This window comes from Sus scrofa, chromosome 9 (genome assembly GCF_054392235.1).
Source record: "Sus scrofa isolate SSC_HxYL_T2T_F1_AM1 chromosome 9, Sscrofa_HxYL_maternal_Yorkshire_Landrace_v2.0, whole genome shotgun sequence".
In the NCBI taxonomy this organism is placed as follows: domain Eukaryota; kingdom Metazoa; phylum Chordata; class Mammalia; order Artiodactyla; family Suidae; genus Sus; species Sus scrofa.
In genome coordinates this window covers 53138381-53155714 of record NC_139391.1, presented here as the reverse complement: position 1 = coordinate 53155714, position 17334 = coordinate 53138381, and the positions used below count along the sequence as shown (strand labels likewise).

The 17334-nt window shown below is 44.8% G+C and overlaps 2 protein-coding genes across 2 annotated transcripts in view; both read right to left on the bottom strand.

Annotated features, from left to right (window-relative positions):
* The window catches only part of ST3GAL4 (ST3 beta-galactoside alpha-2,3-sialyltransferase 4), a 1054305-nt gene that overhangs the window by 612210 nt on the left and 424761 nt on the right, over positions 1–17334 (bottom strand). The window lies entirely within an intron of this gene.
* LOC100511891 (Protein PIP-1) lies at positions 10467–17277 on the bottom strand. The gene is made up of 3 exons (NM_001444555.1): positions 17167–17277; positions 12312–12425; positions 10467–11427 (listed from the first exon to the last, which is right to left on the bottom strand). Exons 1-3 carry the CDS (start codon positions 17231–17233, stop codon positions 11303–11305), a joined length of 306 nt encoding a protein of 101 aa, NP_001431484.1. The 5' UTR covers positions 17234–17277; the 3' UTR covers positions 10467–11302.

The following is a 17334-nucleotide window of genomic DNA, read 5'->3' as shown; positions in this document are numbered from 1 at the left end:
TTGAGACCATGGGCCTCTCAATACTGAATCAGTGTTGACAATGGTTGGGGTAGTTATAATAGCAAACATTTACTTCGTTTTTTTTTATAAACCAGTATCCACATCAATTATCTTGCATATATTCATTAGGATATATCTTCTACCCATTGTAAACACATTAAATATACAGTAAATACTTTCCATACAAAAAAGGAACAAGAGCACTATGGAAGACTAGTTTGTTTTATAAAATATGAAACAACTCTTGCTGTATTATTCTTATTTCACTGGATTCCAAAGGAAACAGATAATTTCTTTTATTTTAAATTTTATTGTTGTTGTTCAAAGGAATACATATGCTCCAAGACCCCTGAAAGCACAATCTTATAGCATCCTGAATTCACTAATCATGTGTAATAAAAATACCCAGATTCCCCAACCAGAGTGTTCATGCTGTAGATCCAGTCAAAGGATGGAGAAAGACCTTGGAGCAAGATCCCAATATGCAGGTTGGGCACTAGAGAAGCATTCCAGGTCACAGCGGCGATCTCCCTTTCTCCTCTCTCCTCCTCCATCTAGACAGCCCTTTCATGGCAGTGACCTTGACAGTCATGTTCACCATTATCCAGAAGCACTCAGCACAATGCATGGTACAGAGAAACCCTAGGTTTCTAGGATTTCTAGGTTGAGAAACCCTAGATGGTGTTTCTACCACAACAATGGGCTTTCAAGGTGATAGTGGGTTGTGGGAATCTGTCTTCTAGGGTGGCTGGTCAGGACTTTCAAGAATATACTCTTCCCCTACCTTTGCATATTCTTGAAAGTTTTCATAATGAAAGCCTTAATAAAATAACACTAATATGACTTGAGATATTAAAATGGGTCTTATAATGCACTAAGTGCCTAATATACATCATATCTTATAATCTACATAAATACCCTATGAGATACTGTGTAGTATTAGCCTTGATTTACAGATTTTTTTCAAATCAAGTTTTTTGTGAAAGGTTGTATAACTGGCCCAAGTGACTAATAGATGGTAGAACCAGGATTAGAGCCCAGATAATATGACTCAAATATGGCCTTATTCGCTTTATCTTACATGTATGGAGATAGGGTCCAATACATGTGAACTACCACTCACATTACATCATCATGATCATCATGAGATCTGCAAAAGAGGCATCAAGCTTTGGGAAAGATTGAAAATCCTAACCAGCTACCCTAGAAGACAGATTCCCACAACCCTCTGTTTCCTTGAAAGCCCAGTGTTGTGGTAAAAACACCATCTAGGGTTTCTCAACCTTGGCACTGGTACAAGTTTGGACCAGGTAATTCTATGGTTGGCGGGCTGTGCTGTATAATGCAGTATGTTTAGCAGCATCCCCAGCCTCTGTTCAGTAGATACCAGTAGCTTATACTCTCCCTTTTCCCATTTGTAACAATCAGATCTCCTCCACATTGCCCAAGTTCCCTGGAGGGAAAAATTACCCCAGATGGAGAACTAAAATTTTCTGATGATACTATTAAGCCCCTGTTTAAATTGCTTCACCATAGCCTTCAAATCTTTTGTATATTCTTTCAAATATCCCCAGTGCTAGAATGCCCTTTCCCTTTGGGGGTGAATTGCATTTAAAGAAAACAGTCAAAATGTTGCGGAAACCACAAAAACCATGGCAACGGAAGGAGACAAACAGCACTCGGAGATATGGAAAAGCAAGGTTTATTCAGCACCCGTGCGGGCTCAGAGGAGTCACCTCTAGAGTCTGAGCACCAGATCTTTGTTCTCAGTAACTTTTATACACTACAAGGTCTGGATTTTTCCATGTAAGCATCCCGGACCTCCCCCATCCCCAAGCAGACAGTGTTCCTCCCTAAGAAACTGAGCAAGCAAGGTTACAGAAGCAGAACTGATAAGCAATGCTGGGTACCTGATTAGCAGGGCTGCTGGCTTGGACAGAGAGCACACAGTTGTTGCATTATTACAAGAAGGGTGGCATAGTGATGAGCACAGCTGGAAAGGCTTGCAGCTGCCTTCTTAGCCAAGCGGGGGTTGTTCTTTAGTTAAAACTCCATTTCATGGAACTAGAGAATCTCATACTGAGTGAAATGAGCCAGAAAGACAAAGACAAATACCATATGATATCACTTATAACTGGAATCTAATATCCAGCACAAATGAACATCTCCTCAGAAAAGAAAATCATGGACTTGGAGAAAAGACTTGTGGCTGCCTGATGGGAGGGGGAGGGAAGTGGGAGGCATCAGGAGCTTGGGTTTATCAGACACAACTTAGAATAGATTTACAGGAGTTCCCGTCATCGTGGCGCAGTGGTTAACAAATCCGACTAGGAACCATGAGGTTTCGGGTTCGATCCCTGGCCTCGCTCAGTGGGTTGACGATCCGGCATTGCCGTGAGCTGTGGTGTAGTTTGCAGACGCGGCTCGGATCCCGCGTTGCTGTTGCTCTGGTGTAGGCCAGTGGCTACGGCTCCGATTAAACCCCTAGCCTGGGAATCTCCATATGCCGCGGAAGTGGCCCTAGAAAAGGCAAAAAGACAAAAAAAAAAAAAAAAAAGAAGAATAGATTTACAAGGAGGTCCTGCTGAATAGCATTGAGAACTTTGTCTAGATACTCATGTTGCAACAGAACAAAGGGTGGGGGAAAAAATGTGATTGTAATGTATACATGTAAGGATAACTTGATCCCCTTGCTGTACAGTGGGAAAATAAAAAAATTGAAAGAAAAAAAAAACTCCATTTCAAAAATAGCGCATAATAGGCCCTCAAAAGTAATTGCTGAATAGAGTGTCAGGAGCTAAGTCTGGTGAATAAGGTGAAGGATCTAACTGAAGAATATCATTTGGGGGAAAAATCGGTATAGTTACAAAATAATGAAAGTTTATTTTCTTATGGGCTTTATAACCTAGCTACAAAGACAATTTTAAAGAAAGAATTTCAGAAATATAACCTACTAAGGTGATCATTATTCAGACTTTACTCTCATTGCTTTTCAGACCCAGTCCCTTTCAAGATAAAGTAGATTTTAGGTTTTACCTAGATTGCATCAGTCCTTCACATCTCTGGATGAGAATAAAGAACTACTTGATATGTTAATGAGCCATTGTTTTAATTCAAGGACACACTGACCATACCTTTTTCCTATATCCTCCTTTTGAGGCTCTCTGGGATATAGCTTCACACTGAGCCAGTACCTTTAGAGAACAGGCCTGAAGTCAATACCAGATTACCATCTAGAATCTTAATACACAGCTTCCTAAGTATATCACTTTGTCTTTCCCAAAGCATATCACATTTTAATCTTCCCAGCCTTTTTTGCTAATCACACTGATCTTCAAAAACTAGAACTTTTAACACCCTAAAACATCTATCTTCATTTTACATTGTTTGCAAGCTACCTTCCAAATTTTTCAAAAATTTACTAAGATTAAGCCCAGCCCCAACATCTGGGTCTATTTGCATATAGTTCCCCAGTAGTTAAACTCAGAGACCCCTTTCCATCCCCCACTACTTGGGAAGCTGCTTGCTCCACACATTTTCACTGCAGTCTTCCGTGGAAGGAGAGTTTGGATCTGTGCCTATGAACAGATTAAGATCTTCCTGCTGTCCATAAATGTCTATATATTTGACTTGAGCCAACAAATGATAAAAACCAAATCCTTTCATTGATTCACAGCTCTGCTTCTAAACTCCCTTCTAACCCTCCTTCCCTGATCAAGCATGTCTTTACCGCCTAGTGTTTCATCTCCGTGCTAAATACCAGGGTTTTCACTGTCATATTTGTGGAAGAAAAGACAATGGAACTGGCATAGAGCAATTGATTGAAGGGCTGATTGGGCTGGGGAGCCAACATGGTCCAGAAGAAAGAGAAATGATGGCAGAAGACAATATATAGTGGGAGGGTGGGGGACTGCTCTTGAACAGTTAATAGTCTGAAATAGGCTCTAGGAAATTGTGTAGGTGCCACATTTTCCAGGGAAACTGTTTGATCCCAGCCTTGATTCTCTTGCCTGTTGTACCTTGCTGGGCACTCACTCACTCAGAAGTATGTTGACAGAGAGAAGATAAGCAAGATGAAGGAGGCATTGGAACCAAGTAAGCCATGCTTTGGGAAGGAAAATAGTCATTGGTGAAATGCAAATCAAAACCACATTGGAACCCCCATACATCATAAAGATACAAAATGGTATAACCACTTTGGATAACACTTTGGCAGTTCTTTTCACGTTTTGTCAAAAAAGTTAAATAATGAATATATGACATAGCAGTTTTTTTATTTCCTTCCTTCTTTCTTTTTTTTTTTTTTTTTTTTTTGCCTTTTTAGGGACATGCCTGTGGCATATGGAGGTTCAGAGACCTGCTAACTCTGCTGCATATTTGCAGAGGTGCAGCTCGACACAAAATATTCCTCCCCAGGTGCTGGCTCTGTACCTCCCAAGGAAAGACTCATTTCTATGACATCTGTCCTCTGGCAGGTGCTACCTGGATGGGAGCCCAGTGTCCATGGGATTCTGTCTCTGCTGAAGGAGCTGATCAGCACAGATTAGCCCAAGCACAACCACGGTCTAGCCTAAGTACCTCTGCCTTGGGCATGCATTCCCCAAACCAGGAAAGCCTTCTGTTTATCTGGAGATGCTGCTCTCATGTGTATGGATGTGTACAGCATTTTACATGCTCTCTCAAGTTCTCCCTTTCAATGGACTCATGACCTCACAGCATTTCACCTTCCATAGTTCCACTTGAGTCTGTAAGCACACCAACACCCAAAAGGAATTAAGCCTCTTTTCTGAATTTACCCTTCACCTCCAAAGTAATGAATAACATTTGTGTACACAGGGGTTTTGAGATTCTGGGGGTTTAACAGGGGGGTTTTATGAGACCATGTTGCTTGGCCACCATATTTGTCAGCTTTAGCTGCCATAATACCTTAGTCTGGGTAGCTTGAACAACAGAAACGTATTGCTCACATTTCTGAATCCTGCAAATCTGAGATCAGGTGCCATCATGGTTGGGTTCTGATAAGGACACCTTTGTGGGTTGTAGATTCTCCTTGTCTCCTAACATTGCAGAGAGAGGAGAAGCTCTGATGTCTCTTCTTCTAAAGGCCCCAATCGCATCATGCACACATACATATACTTTCTCTGTCACTGAAACTTTACCGTATGCCAGGCACTATGCTGAGACTTGACGTGCATTGTCTCAATTTTTATAATGAGCCTGTGGAGGAAATACTATATGATTACAGGGAGGGAAACTGAGGCTTAGAGAAGCTAAGTAGCTTTTCTAGTTACACAGTTTTCAAATGCTAGGGTTCCCTGGTGATCAAGTGGTTAGGACTTGGCACTTTCACTGCTGCAAACTGGGTTCAATCCTTGGTCTGGGAACTGAGATCCCATAGCAAGCTTCTGCATACCATGCCCACCCCCCATCCCCGACCCCAAATGCTAGAGCTTATCCTCATTCCCAAGTCAGTCTATTTCTAGAGTCTTAAGCTTAATCATTACACTCTCATTTTGCCAAATCTTATCCCTCAAGTCACCCATACAAGAAAAAAGGACTTTTCCCTGGTTGGTACTGCAAGTTATGGAGCCAAACACTCAGGATTACTAACTGGTTCCATGGGAGATAATGAAAAATACATATATTAGTAGTAGGATCCTAATATGTTAGGATTAGAATCAGGAGTAGTTTTCTTTTTTTTTGTTTTTGTTTTTGTTTTTGTTTTTGTCTTTTTGTCTTTTTAGGGCCGCACACATGGCATATGGAGGTTCCCAGGCTAGGGGTCCAACCGGAGCTACAGCTGCTGGCCTATGCCACAGCCACAGCAACACAGGATCCGAGTCACATCTGTGACCTACACCATAGCTCATGGCAATGCCGGATCTTTAACCCACTGAGTGAGGCCAGGGATTGAACCCACAACCTCATGGTTACTAGTCGGATTCGTTTCTGCTGTGCCACAATGGGAACTCCCTTGTGAGCTTTAGAGACAGGTTGTCCGGGTGGAAATCTGCTACTATAGTTAGGGGAACCTATTACACCTCCCTAGGCTTAGTTCCCTCATCTATAACATGGGGATAATAATAGTACCTCCCTTATAGAGCTATGAGAGTAAAAAGATATAATGCAGGCAGGAGTTCTGCTTTTGATACATGCAATTTATGATATTGTTATTATTGTTGGCCACTTCATGTGAAGACAAAAATGCAATCTCAAGAACTGGATACATTTTAGTGATAGTCAATAACTTTGTTGAAATGCAGCTTTGGGTGAAATTCCTAATTATCAGTCAAGCATAGGTGGATGAGAAATGGGTATTCATTGTGCCACAATTAGATCACATGCCTCTTTCTAAAGATAATTCCACCCCTTGCTTCCTCAATTCACCCCGAGATTTTCCTATCAAGTTTCAAGCCAGTGCTTATTTATTTATTTATTTATTTTCATTTTTGGCCTCCCCGTGACATAAGGAGTTCCTGCGCCAGGAATCAGATGCTAACTGCAGTCATGACCCAAGTTACAGCTGCTGCAATGCCGGATCCTTAACCCACTGTGCTGGGCCAGGGATTGAACCTGTGTCCATGTCCTAGTGCTCCCAATATGCCACCGATCCTGTTGCACCACAGTGGGAACTCCAAACCAGTGCTTTCTTAGGCCACTGTAGGAAAGCAGATAAAATGGAAGAAGAGCAGTCTAGTCTATGCTTAGGAAAAAGCAGGACTGAGAAGAATGAAGTTAGCAGCCTTGAAAGAAGAGGAGGCTGTGTGAGAGAGATGATAGGTCCAGTGGACATCACTGGTGCCCTGTCCACATCCTCCTCTCAGCACTACCTCTCTATCCCAAAGGCTTGTGGCCAAAACCTACAGCTCTGTGCCTGATGTCTCTTTTCTGGCCATCGGAATACACTCAACCTGCATGCTGGGCAAGCCAGAGTGCCATCGAGTTAATGTGCCTAGGAGCAACCCTCAACCAGTGCTCAATGGGGAGTTAGGGGGTAAAATCCTTCATTTTCTTGTCTTTCCATTGGGATATTCTGATATATATCCAACCCTCTCTCCCAGAGTTTCCCAGCAGGACTGAATTCCAGAGGCAGCTGGCTGCTGTTACAACCTTGACTGGCTTTCTTTCCTTCACTGTCTCACTTCCCAAATACCTACCAAGATTCTATGCCAACAACTCTTTAATACACTATCAGATTAGAACTCTTGTCTCAGGGTCTGCTTCAGGGGAACCCAAACCATGATCATGGGAAGGATGAGGAAACTCTTGAGCATGTAGAACCCATAATGCTGTGGAGAGTGGGGTACCCAGTCAGGTTTTGGGAGGCTCCCCCATAGCCACCAGCAGTGTTCTACTCTAGCTCACGCTACCCTACATCCAACACTGGGACTCATCTCAAAATGCAGAGCAGGGCAGCTGTGCACAACAGGATGAATTTTCTCATTGAGCAAGAGCTGGAAAGGCCTGGGATCTAGAGAACATCTGAGAATAAGGAAGATGAGGAGACTAGAACAGGGCCCCATTATCCACCTGGGCTTGGGGGATAAATCCTCGGTGGTCATGGTCCTGGGAGGGTAGTTGGTGAAAGAGCAAACTGACCTTCCTGGACTCTGGATGAACACTGACCCTTCCCCTCCTACATATTTCAGGGGGGTGACCCCTTCCACTCTGCTGCACTGCTGAGGATCCCTGGCTAACAAACATCCCCCTCCCCAACAACTGGATTTGTAGGTTGGTCTCATTACAGATGTGACGAGGGGACAGTCCTTTTGAAGCCCCTCCTGATTCCTCTCAGCTGTCACTGTCAGGAATTCCTCCAACTCTTAGTTAGCTCCCTCTGAAAAATTCTAAGTTCCCACTTTTCCACTAGAAATTCTGAAAAACCCAGTGACTTCTCTCTGCAGACAGATCCTAAAATCTCTCCTGCTCCATAAAGCTGGACTGGGCAGATAGACTTTGCTGCCCCTTAATCTCCTTCCTACCCCCCTTCTTTCTTCCTTCCCTGTCTTAGACCGCCATGTCCAGAGCCTACCTCAGACCAAGGTACTCTCTTTTTTGGTGGCCGCAATACTCACACGCCCTTCCTGGGAATAGACAAGTTCTCTGAAATTCTGCAGGAAAATTTCAGGAGACAACTAAAAACACCTCAGAACACCCCATCTGATTCTCCTCAGGCGAGCGGGCAGCCCTGAGATGGAACCACGCCTGCTAAAACTGAGTAGGGCGTCCAACTACACTACAGACACAAGAAGAGGGGGATGGAGGGATTGTCCAAATGGCTTGACAAAAAAGATAGTGGGTGTAAGAGAAGAGGTTTTTAATCAAATAGAATCTGATCCTCTACCTCAAGGTGGTGTGAGTGTGACAGAAACTAGATTTACCTTCTTGCCCCAAACATTGACAAAACCAGGCAAAATGTATGAAACAATATTCTCAAAACACTGCGCATCATGGATACAGTCATTTTCAGGAGAGATGATGAGTTTCTTTTGAGGATGTTGAGCTTGAAATAAGAGACCATGGCTTGGAGAGGGAAGCCTGCCTGGTGCACCTCCTGTTCCTATGAGGCTTAGCTGAGTTTCTGCACTTGTTTCTAGAAAACTCTCCTGAACAGTAAATCTCCTTTACTGAAGTTAACTTGAGTGGGTTTCCAATCTTTTCAGTCCAAGGTGCCAAAATAGAGCCCATGTAAAGGGCACCTCTAGTGATAAATCATGTTTGCACACTGACTGCCCTTCCCTGGGGAGTGGGGTGGGGAGCCTTGCTCTAATATCAAGCAATTTATCCAACAGACTCAAGCCCTGGACTCACTGCCACTCCTCCTCACTCCCCCAGGCCTGTCTGTCCTACGGGATGAAAATGTTCCAGCCTTTCCACACTGCTTTCTCCTTAGGAAACAAATCCTAAATGGGAGAAATGCTCTGAGAAAGGGGGGCAGCCTACAAATCTGGGCTCAAGGATACCGACCCCGACTCAATGTTTCCTCCCAACATTTCCCCAGTGGTTTTAACTGGTTCCATTTCCCTATGTATTCACTTACACCACCAAGCAACTAGAGACAGTTTCTCCCCCAACAGCTGGGTTTTGCTTTTTATCGTAGGGCTTTTTTCAGCCACTTGTCAGTAGCTCACTTTTTCACACATCCAAACATCAATCCCAGTCAAGCTACCTCAAGCAAAAGAAAGAGTTGGGGGATTAGAATGATTTTGTTAACTGGAGAAAAATGCACAACCTAAAGGTTGAGAATTATGTTTCATTCAGTGGACATACTGAGGACTTAAGCCCAGCAAACAGGCTCTCAGATAGCTCTGAGGGACTGTTCCAGAAGTAAAGAAGGAACCTGGGTAAGTAGGAGTTTTTGTATAAAACAAAAACAAAAACTGGTAGTCTGAACATCAAAAGATTACTGTTAGAGAAAAACAGACACCTAAAGTAAATGAATTTAGCACTTTTCTATATGGGGAAAGATACAAGAGTCTGGGCTAACTGAAATCATTCCTTTGATATGCACCTTATCTAGGGCGGTATCCTGTTTTTCTCCATCCTGAATCTGCTCAGTGTGCAGTCAGGGGCGAGCAGTGGCTGATGGCTTGATGGTCACAACATCTTTTGTTTACTGATATGGTAGATGACATTTTTCACAATTTGCATCAACTCATGGAACCCCTGGGCAGGAATTTTTTCTGGCCTTTGCTGGGGGTGGGGGATGGGAAGCAGAATTCAAAACTATAATGACATCAGAACTTCAGACTCTCTCACACATTGATGCTTCTGCTTTCTCATGTTTGCTTCAGTTTTCTGTCTTTGCAAATGGATTTTCTCTGGTTCTCCATCACATGACTGAAGATGGACACCCCATAGCAGCTGGGTTTCGTGTAGCAGTTTTGTATTACAGTTCTATTTTTTTTTTTTTCTTTTTGTCTTTTCTAGTCCCACACCTGCGGCATATGAAGGTTCCCAGGCTAGGGGTCTAATCGGAGCTACAGCTGCCAGCCTCTGCCACAGCAATGCCAGATCCGAGCTGCATTTGCATCCTACACCCTAGCTCACGGCAACACTGGATCCTTAACTCACTGAGCAAGGCCAGGGATCGAACCCACAACCTCATGCTTCCTAGTTGGATTCGTTAACCACTGAGCCATAACAGGAACTCCTCGTATTACAGTTCTAACGACGTTCAAAAAATTTGTTTCTAAAATCTAATAAGAAATTGCCAGAAAAGAGAATTTTATTGGTTCAGCTTGGGTCAAGTGTCCACCTCTGATCCAATCAACCCATACCAGAGAGAGGAGAGTCTTGTAAGGTTCACACTGTTTGCACCATTGAGATGTGCCCACCCATGCTCCCACGCAGCCTGTGGTATACTGTGAGACTGGGTGTGACCTGTGAATGCAAAGGAAGTTATGGCTGTCTGGAGACCATTACCAGGTGATAACTGTTAACCAAGAAATGCAGAAGGCTGCAAATAAGAGGAAAAAAAGTTTATTTCAAGTGTTTAGAATTGCAATTTGGAGGCACTGATTGGAATGGCAACTCAAATGTGCTCTGAGGGAAATAGAAAATAGTGTGGGCTTATAAAGGCAACAAAGATAGTCCAGAGAAGTCCCCTAACCTATACAGAGTGATGATTGGTGCCGCAGGCCTTCAGTCACTTGCTGGCCAAGGACTGGTTGCGAACCTGTGGTTTCTAGGGAGTAAAGAAGACAAATTCCAGGTGGTCTCAGGATGGCAGATCCAAAATTGATGCTGCAAAGTTTATGTTCAGGGGTGGATGTGTTCCTCCACTTTAATGGCATCCCAGCTCCATCTTAGATCACTTTGACATAAGTGACTCCATTTTATTGACTTAAGCCACTGATACTTAAGAGGTTTATGTTACAACAGTTAGTCCACTCAAGCAACATGATATTTAGGGGCCCCTCACACTCCCACTGTTCAGCTTTGGAGGATGCTCCCACTACCTTCAGCTCCTGCCTCCAGAACACACAGAATCCCAAATTCAATATTCCACAGACCCTGCCTTTTTAAGCAACAATCAATGTGACTGCGGATTAGGGCCTGATAAGAGAGACTGTACCCTTGGACCTAGCTATGGCCACCAATCTTCACCCCAATTTGGTTTCAAATACTATCTCAGGGGCATCTCTCAATGAAGGAAAGGGGCCTGAAAACAAAACGGGTCTGAGACTGCTTTTTCTAGGGGAAAAGTATTCATATCACAGAGTCTTGGAGATTACGGTAGTTGAAAGGAATCCTGAATTAGCTTTATCCACCAGATCAGGGCAAAAGCTGAACCCTGTCCTTAGAACTTGTTGCAGAAAGGTGAGTCATGGCAGCATCTAAAATCCACAGTAACGTTGGGTCTAAAGAATTTCATAGGAACGCATAGGCTGCTACAACCCTGGTGTCCATAGGAAACGGTGTCACCTGGAAAGAAGTACAAAAGAGGGTAAGTCAGGCCACAGAACCCAGGTTGCAGGCCCATTTGTGTGGGGCCCAGCATGTCTTTAACAAATCAGAGAATCAATGCATCAACAAACAAATCAAAGGATGAGGGGAAAAAAGCACATCCCATGGAGCACTCACACTTATTCATTCTGGCCATGCCCACCCCCCTGCCTCCCCACATGTGGAACTTCCTGGGCCAGGGATCAAACCTGTGCCACAGCAGTGACCCAAGCCACAGCAGTGACAACCACCAGATCCTTCATCCTCTGAGCCACTAGGGAGATTGAAGACTGATGTTCTTGTTTAGGGTGAATATCTGCCTCCCGGGAATGAGATGCTGGATGTAGCACCCCCTCCTTTGCTCTCCTAGGATAGTTCTGCAAGCTCAGAATTCAACCCACCTCCCCAAACAAGAGAGGATGAAAAGAAATTGCCCTCTCTACCCTCTCCCTTTTTCTCTGCCAACCCTGAACCTAGTTCCCCAAAACCCTATCACAGTCAGGTCTCACTCAGGGGACTTTCAGCAGCTCAATTCCAGTTACTCTCAGGAGTTAAACAGAAGATCCCCACTTCAGCTAGGCCACCATCCCAGTTAATGGCAAGAGGCAGGCAGCCTAGTACCAGAACAAGATGATAACTTAGGTTAAAAGGAGGAAACTAACCTCGTTTCTATGCTGCTCCTACTCCCACGGTTCCTGAGGGGCCACCTCCCTGAGTCCTGCAGCCACCCTGCCTTGTCCTTGGAGCCCAGTCTCTCATGGGGGTCCCATGGAGGGCTCATTCCATCCCCCACCCTGGAACCCTTCTGCCAGCCCCTAACCTCAGGCAAAGGTCACCCAGGGGACTTCTCAGGCCCCACCTACCTTCATAGACCTTCCTCAGAAAGCACTGCTGGCTGCCTTGAGTCTGGCAGAAGCTTTTCCCGCTCTCACAAACCCCACTGGCGCTGACTCGTTGACACTGGAAACATTCTAGAGCTGGAAAGTCAAACCAGCATAAATAAGGCTGTTCTGGCCCAAGCCCTGCTTCCTCTCCTGCTGGTCAGGAGAGGAAGCGCACCTGTGAGCCAGGTGCGCCTGGACACTGCCCAGCTCCCACCACCTAATGAAAGTGCTGAAGGCTGTGTGTGATTTTCGGTGCTTGGCTTGCTTTTGGAAGAAGGCATGTGCACCTCTAGGGTCTGCGCCTGAGCACAGAGGGCTCTCCCTGTCCTCCCAGGGAGGGACTGTGCCACTGGAGGAAGGAGGTCAAGTCCTTCACTGCAGCTCCCCTGACCCACTTGCCAACTGACTGCCACCCCAACACAGCGGACACCATTGAAAATGTATGTGTTGCACGTGAATAGCATCTGCAGGAGCAGAACAGGTAAATGGAATTCTGGAAGGAGTGAGCACTGCCCACCCTTGCTCCATCCTGCCCCCTCCCCCCACAGAGCCCTCACCCTCCCACCCTCCCTTTTCTTCTGAAGAGTAGGACTCCAAGGAGAACCTCAGGATTCACCCTAAAAGGAGAGCTGAAGGGGGCAGGGAGGGGAGAGAAAGGAGGGGTGGAAAGTAAAAGAGAAGATCAGAAGATAATGAGGAAAGCCTGGAGGAGAGGGAAGGGGAGGGGAGGAGCTGAAGAACAAACACTTGCCCTGGAGCTATAGCCCACCCCACTCCCTGAGCAGCCAGCCAGCAGTCCGTGCTATTCACCAAGCCAAGCCTAACCTGTGGGAGGAATTATTCCAGGTGCTAGGAAGAGAGTGCTGAAGGGAGCAATGAAATGTCCATTCCACTTATTTAACATTAAGCAAATAAATGGAGAAAATGACAGTGAAGAAAGACGAAAGGTTATTCAGGTCCTGGTGACTCATGAAGACAGTGAGACTGAGGACACGTGGCAGAGATAGCGCAGTGAGGCAATGAGGAGTCAGAAAAGAGGTTACTTAAGCTCAAACCTGATTTTTTTTTTTTTTTTTAAAGCTTATGACTTAAAAAACTGGGAGAAGTTGGGAAGCTGGTTCCAGGAAGATACACGGGCGAGGGCAAAGAAAGTTTCTTAGGTGGGATTAGCTTGGCTAGTTTGAGAAACATAAAAGAACAGCACAGGTAAAAGAGAAAAAGGTGAGAATATTATAAAGTGGGACTGAAGAGGCCAGTAGGGACCAAACTCTAAGCATCTATCTGCTTAGACCTGCATTGTCATACATGGTAGCCTCCGGGCATATATGGCTGTTGACACTATGAAATGCGAGTAGTCTAAATAGATGGGCTGTAGGTCAATTTCAAACATTTAGAACAAAACAAAACAAAATTGGAGTTCCTGTTGTGGCTCAGTGGATAACGAATCTGACTAGGAACTGTGAGGTTGTGGGTTTGATCCCTGGCCTCACTCAGTGGGTTAAGGATCCAGCCTTGCCGTGAAGGTCACAGGTGAGGCTCAGATCTCACGTTGCTGTGGCTCTGGCATAGGCCTTCAGCTACAGCTCCGATTAGACCCCTAACCTGGGAACCTCCAAATGCCGAGGGTGGGGCCCTAGAAAAGCCAAAAAAAAAATTTACTTGCTCGTTAGTAACTGTTCATTACATGCTGAAATAATATTTTAGATATATTGGGTTAAATAAAGTATACCATCAAAATTAATTTTACGATTTCTAATTTTTTTAATATGCCTACTAGAAAACTTAAAATTACATCTGTAGCTGGGCTTCTGTCTTATTGGGACAGGACATCTTAGGCCACTGTAAGAAATAAGATTTCATTCAAACTTGGAGGAAGCCATCGGAGGTTTTTCTGTAGAGAGTGACGTTAACCGTTTTGCAAGTACACTCCTGAAGCTGTGGAGATGAGATGTTTTAAAGAAGGAAAGAGTAACAGAGATCCAGGAAAGAGGTGATAGAAACAGGAAGTTGGGAATAAAGCCATGAGTCAACTGAGTCAATGCAAAATGTGAGAAATTATAAGTCACGTATAAAGGAAATGTGTGTGTGAGAAACAGGGACTGAGAAACCTACAATAGAGCAAATAGAGGGTCGTTTCAATCTGCTTGCTGTGGTATCATCATTTTTGGATAGTTTAAAACTGTATATTTATTTTATTATTTACTCACACATTTTTGTTTTGCAGTAGAGCTTTTCAACAGGAGTGATCCTTGAAAAGTGCACACTCAATAAAAAACCAAACACTCCATTTTGCTCCCTCTAAAGTTAATGAAGACTGTCTAACTTGAAGAGCCTATCTGTCAATATTTACCATTGCCCCGGGCATGTGCTATTCTCCATCACATGAAAATCTGCTAAAGATATAGATCTGCTTAAGAATGTCTGTGGCTCAGGAGTTCATATTGTGGCTTAGGGGTAACGAACCCGACTAGCATCCATGATGATGCGGGTTCAATCCCTGACCTCACTCAGTGGGTTAAGGATCCGGCGATGCCGTGAGCTGTGGTGTGATTCAAAGCTGAGGCTCTGGTCTGGCGTTGCTGTGGCTGTGGTGTAGACCAGCGGCTATAGCTCCCAATCAACCCCTAGCCTGGGTTCTTCCATACGCCGCAGGTGCAGCCTAAAAAGAAGAAGAAAAAAAAAGAATGTCAGTGTCTACTTTAAAAGTTAGTAGTTACTGGAGTTCCCGTCGTGGTGCAGTGGTTAACGAATCCGACTAACCATGAGATTGCAGGTTCGATCCCTGGCCTTGCTCAGTGGGTTAAGGACCCAGCGTTGCTGTGAGCTGCAGTGTAGGTTGCAGATGTGGCTCGGATCTGGCGTTGCTGTTGCTGTGGCTGTGGCGTAAGCCAGTGGCTACATCTCCAATTAGACCCCTAGCCTGGGAACCTCCATATGCCACAGGAGCGGCCCTAGAAAAGGCAAAAAGACAAAAAAAAAAAAAAGTTAGTAGTTACTTTATGGAGTTCCCATCATGGGTCAGCAGTTAATGAACCTGACTGGCATCCATGAGGCCACAGGTTCAATCCCTGGCCTCGCTCAGTGGGTTAAGGATCCAGCATTGCCTTGAGCTGTGGTGTAGGTTGCAGACGCAGTTCAGATCCCGAGTTGCTATGGCCCTGGCTTAGGCTGGTGGCTACAGCTCCAATTGGAACCCTAGCCTGGGAACTTCCATATGCCGCAGGATCGGCCCTGAAAAGAGAGAAAGACAATAATAATAATAATAATAAAAGTTAGTAGTTACTTTTAAGAAAACTGTGCCCTGGGATGATAACCTTCTGCAGCTGCAACAGGAGACGCACGTATCACTAACTGAAGTAGGTACAATTCCTATTGCCCTCCCCTAGCCCTCAGCCTTCAACTTCACATGCTGAAGGCTGCCCCTGCCACATCCTCAACTCTGACACAGGGCTATGGGAGCCCATGCTCGCCATGCGCACTGAGCAGCTGGAATACTGGGGAGCAAATGCCCAAGAAGCATCCCTCTCTCAAGAATAATAGGGAGGAATTCCTCCTGTGGCACAACAGAATTGGTGGCAACTCTGGAGCCCTAGGTCGCCGGTTTGATCCCCAGCCTGGCACAGTGTGTTAAGGATCTGGTGTCGGATCTGATCCCTAGCCCAGGAACTCCATAAGCCATGGAGTGGCCAAAATAAATAAATTTTTTAGAAGTGTAGGGGCATAAAAATGCTCCCCCCCCAAAAAAAAGAATGATGGGGAACTTGTGGATGAATAATCACCTTCCTCTCCCCTGAGCTGGATCCCTGCACTGTTCTCTGGAATTTACAGCTGGATGGACTGTTTCTGCATCATGATGTCCAGCTTGTTAACTTCCTTCCATAATCTGTCTTACTTCCCCATGTTCCTCTTGGTATTTCCTTGTTCCACCTTCCAGACAAATGATTTTTTACTCCTATCTTTCTCTGAGTCAGCTTCTCAGGAAATCACAAGCCAGGATGATGAACATTCATTGGTATCAAGTATGGGTTCTTATAAAATAATTTTTCTCTTTTTTCCTTTCATGGCCACACCTGTGGCATATGGAAGTTCCCAACCTAGGGATCAAATTGGAGCTGCAGTTGCAGCCTAGCCACAGCCACAGCAATGCTGGATCTGAGATGTATCTGTGACCTACACCACAGCCTGATCCTTAACCCACTGAGCAAGCCAGGGATTGAACCTTCATCCTCTTCAATACTATGTCGGGTTCTTTTTTTTTTTTTTTTTTTTTTTTTTTTGTCTTTTTGCCTTTTCTAGGGCCGCTCCTACGGCATATAGAGGTTCCCAGGCTAGGGGTCTAATTGGACCTGTAGCTGCCAGCCTATGCCACAGCCACAGAAACTTGGGATCCAAGCCATGTCTGCGACCTACACCACAGTTCACTGCAATGCTGGATCCTTAACCCACTGAGCAAGGCCAGGGATTGAACCTGTGTCCTTATGGCTACTAGTCAGGTTCGTTACCCCTGAGCCACAATGGGAACTCGCACAATTTGAAATCTTAATCATAGTATTCAACAAATGGAGCTCCTGAGTCTTTCAGCTTTCAAAAATGTTAAACCTGTTGACATTATGAAAAACAGACTTTCAAGCAGAAAGATATTAAAATATATTCCTACAAAAGCAAAATGCCCCAGATTAAATCATTATGTATATGGTAATATTATCTGTTAGACATTTTAATGTCAAGGCAGGCAAAGAATCAAAGAGAGAGGTGATGCCTGGAAACATAACCTGCCACCCACCAGGTTCTCCCCAGTCCCCACTGCCCTCCTACATGCTCCCTGGGGGCTTACCTTGAGGGAAGCCCAGCAGTGAAGACAGGACTACCAGCAGCAGTGGCAGCAGGAGGCATTTACCCATCTCTAGGTTTGGCTCAAGCCCCAAAGATTCATAGAAGGCAGGACAGAATCCCAGGTCCCAAGAGCCTCTGAGATCCAGCTTTATAATTCCAGTCTGGGAGG

Excerpts from the sequence above, each read along its gene's own strand:
- LOC100511891 (NM_001444555.1), bottom strand. The coding sequence starts at position 17,233 with ATGGGTAAATGCCTCCTGCTGCCACTGCTGCTGGTAGTCCTGTCTTCA. Across the intron at positions 12,426-17,166 it reads ACTGCTGGGCTTCCCTCAAG|CTCTAGAATGTTTCCAGTGT; the intron begins GTAAGCCCCCAG and ends TTGACTTTCCAG. Across the intron at positions 11,428-12,311 it reads TCTGAGGAAGGTCTATGAAG|GTGACACCGTTTCCTATGGA; the intron begins GTAGGTGGGGCC and ends ACTTCTTTCCAG.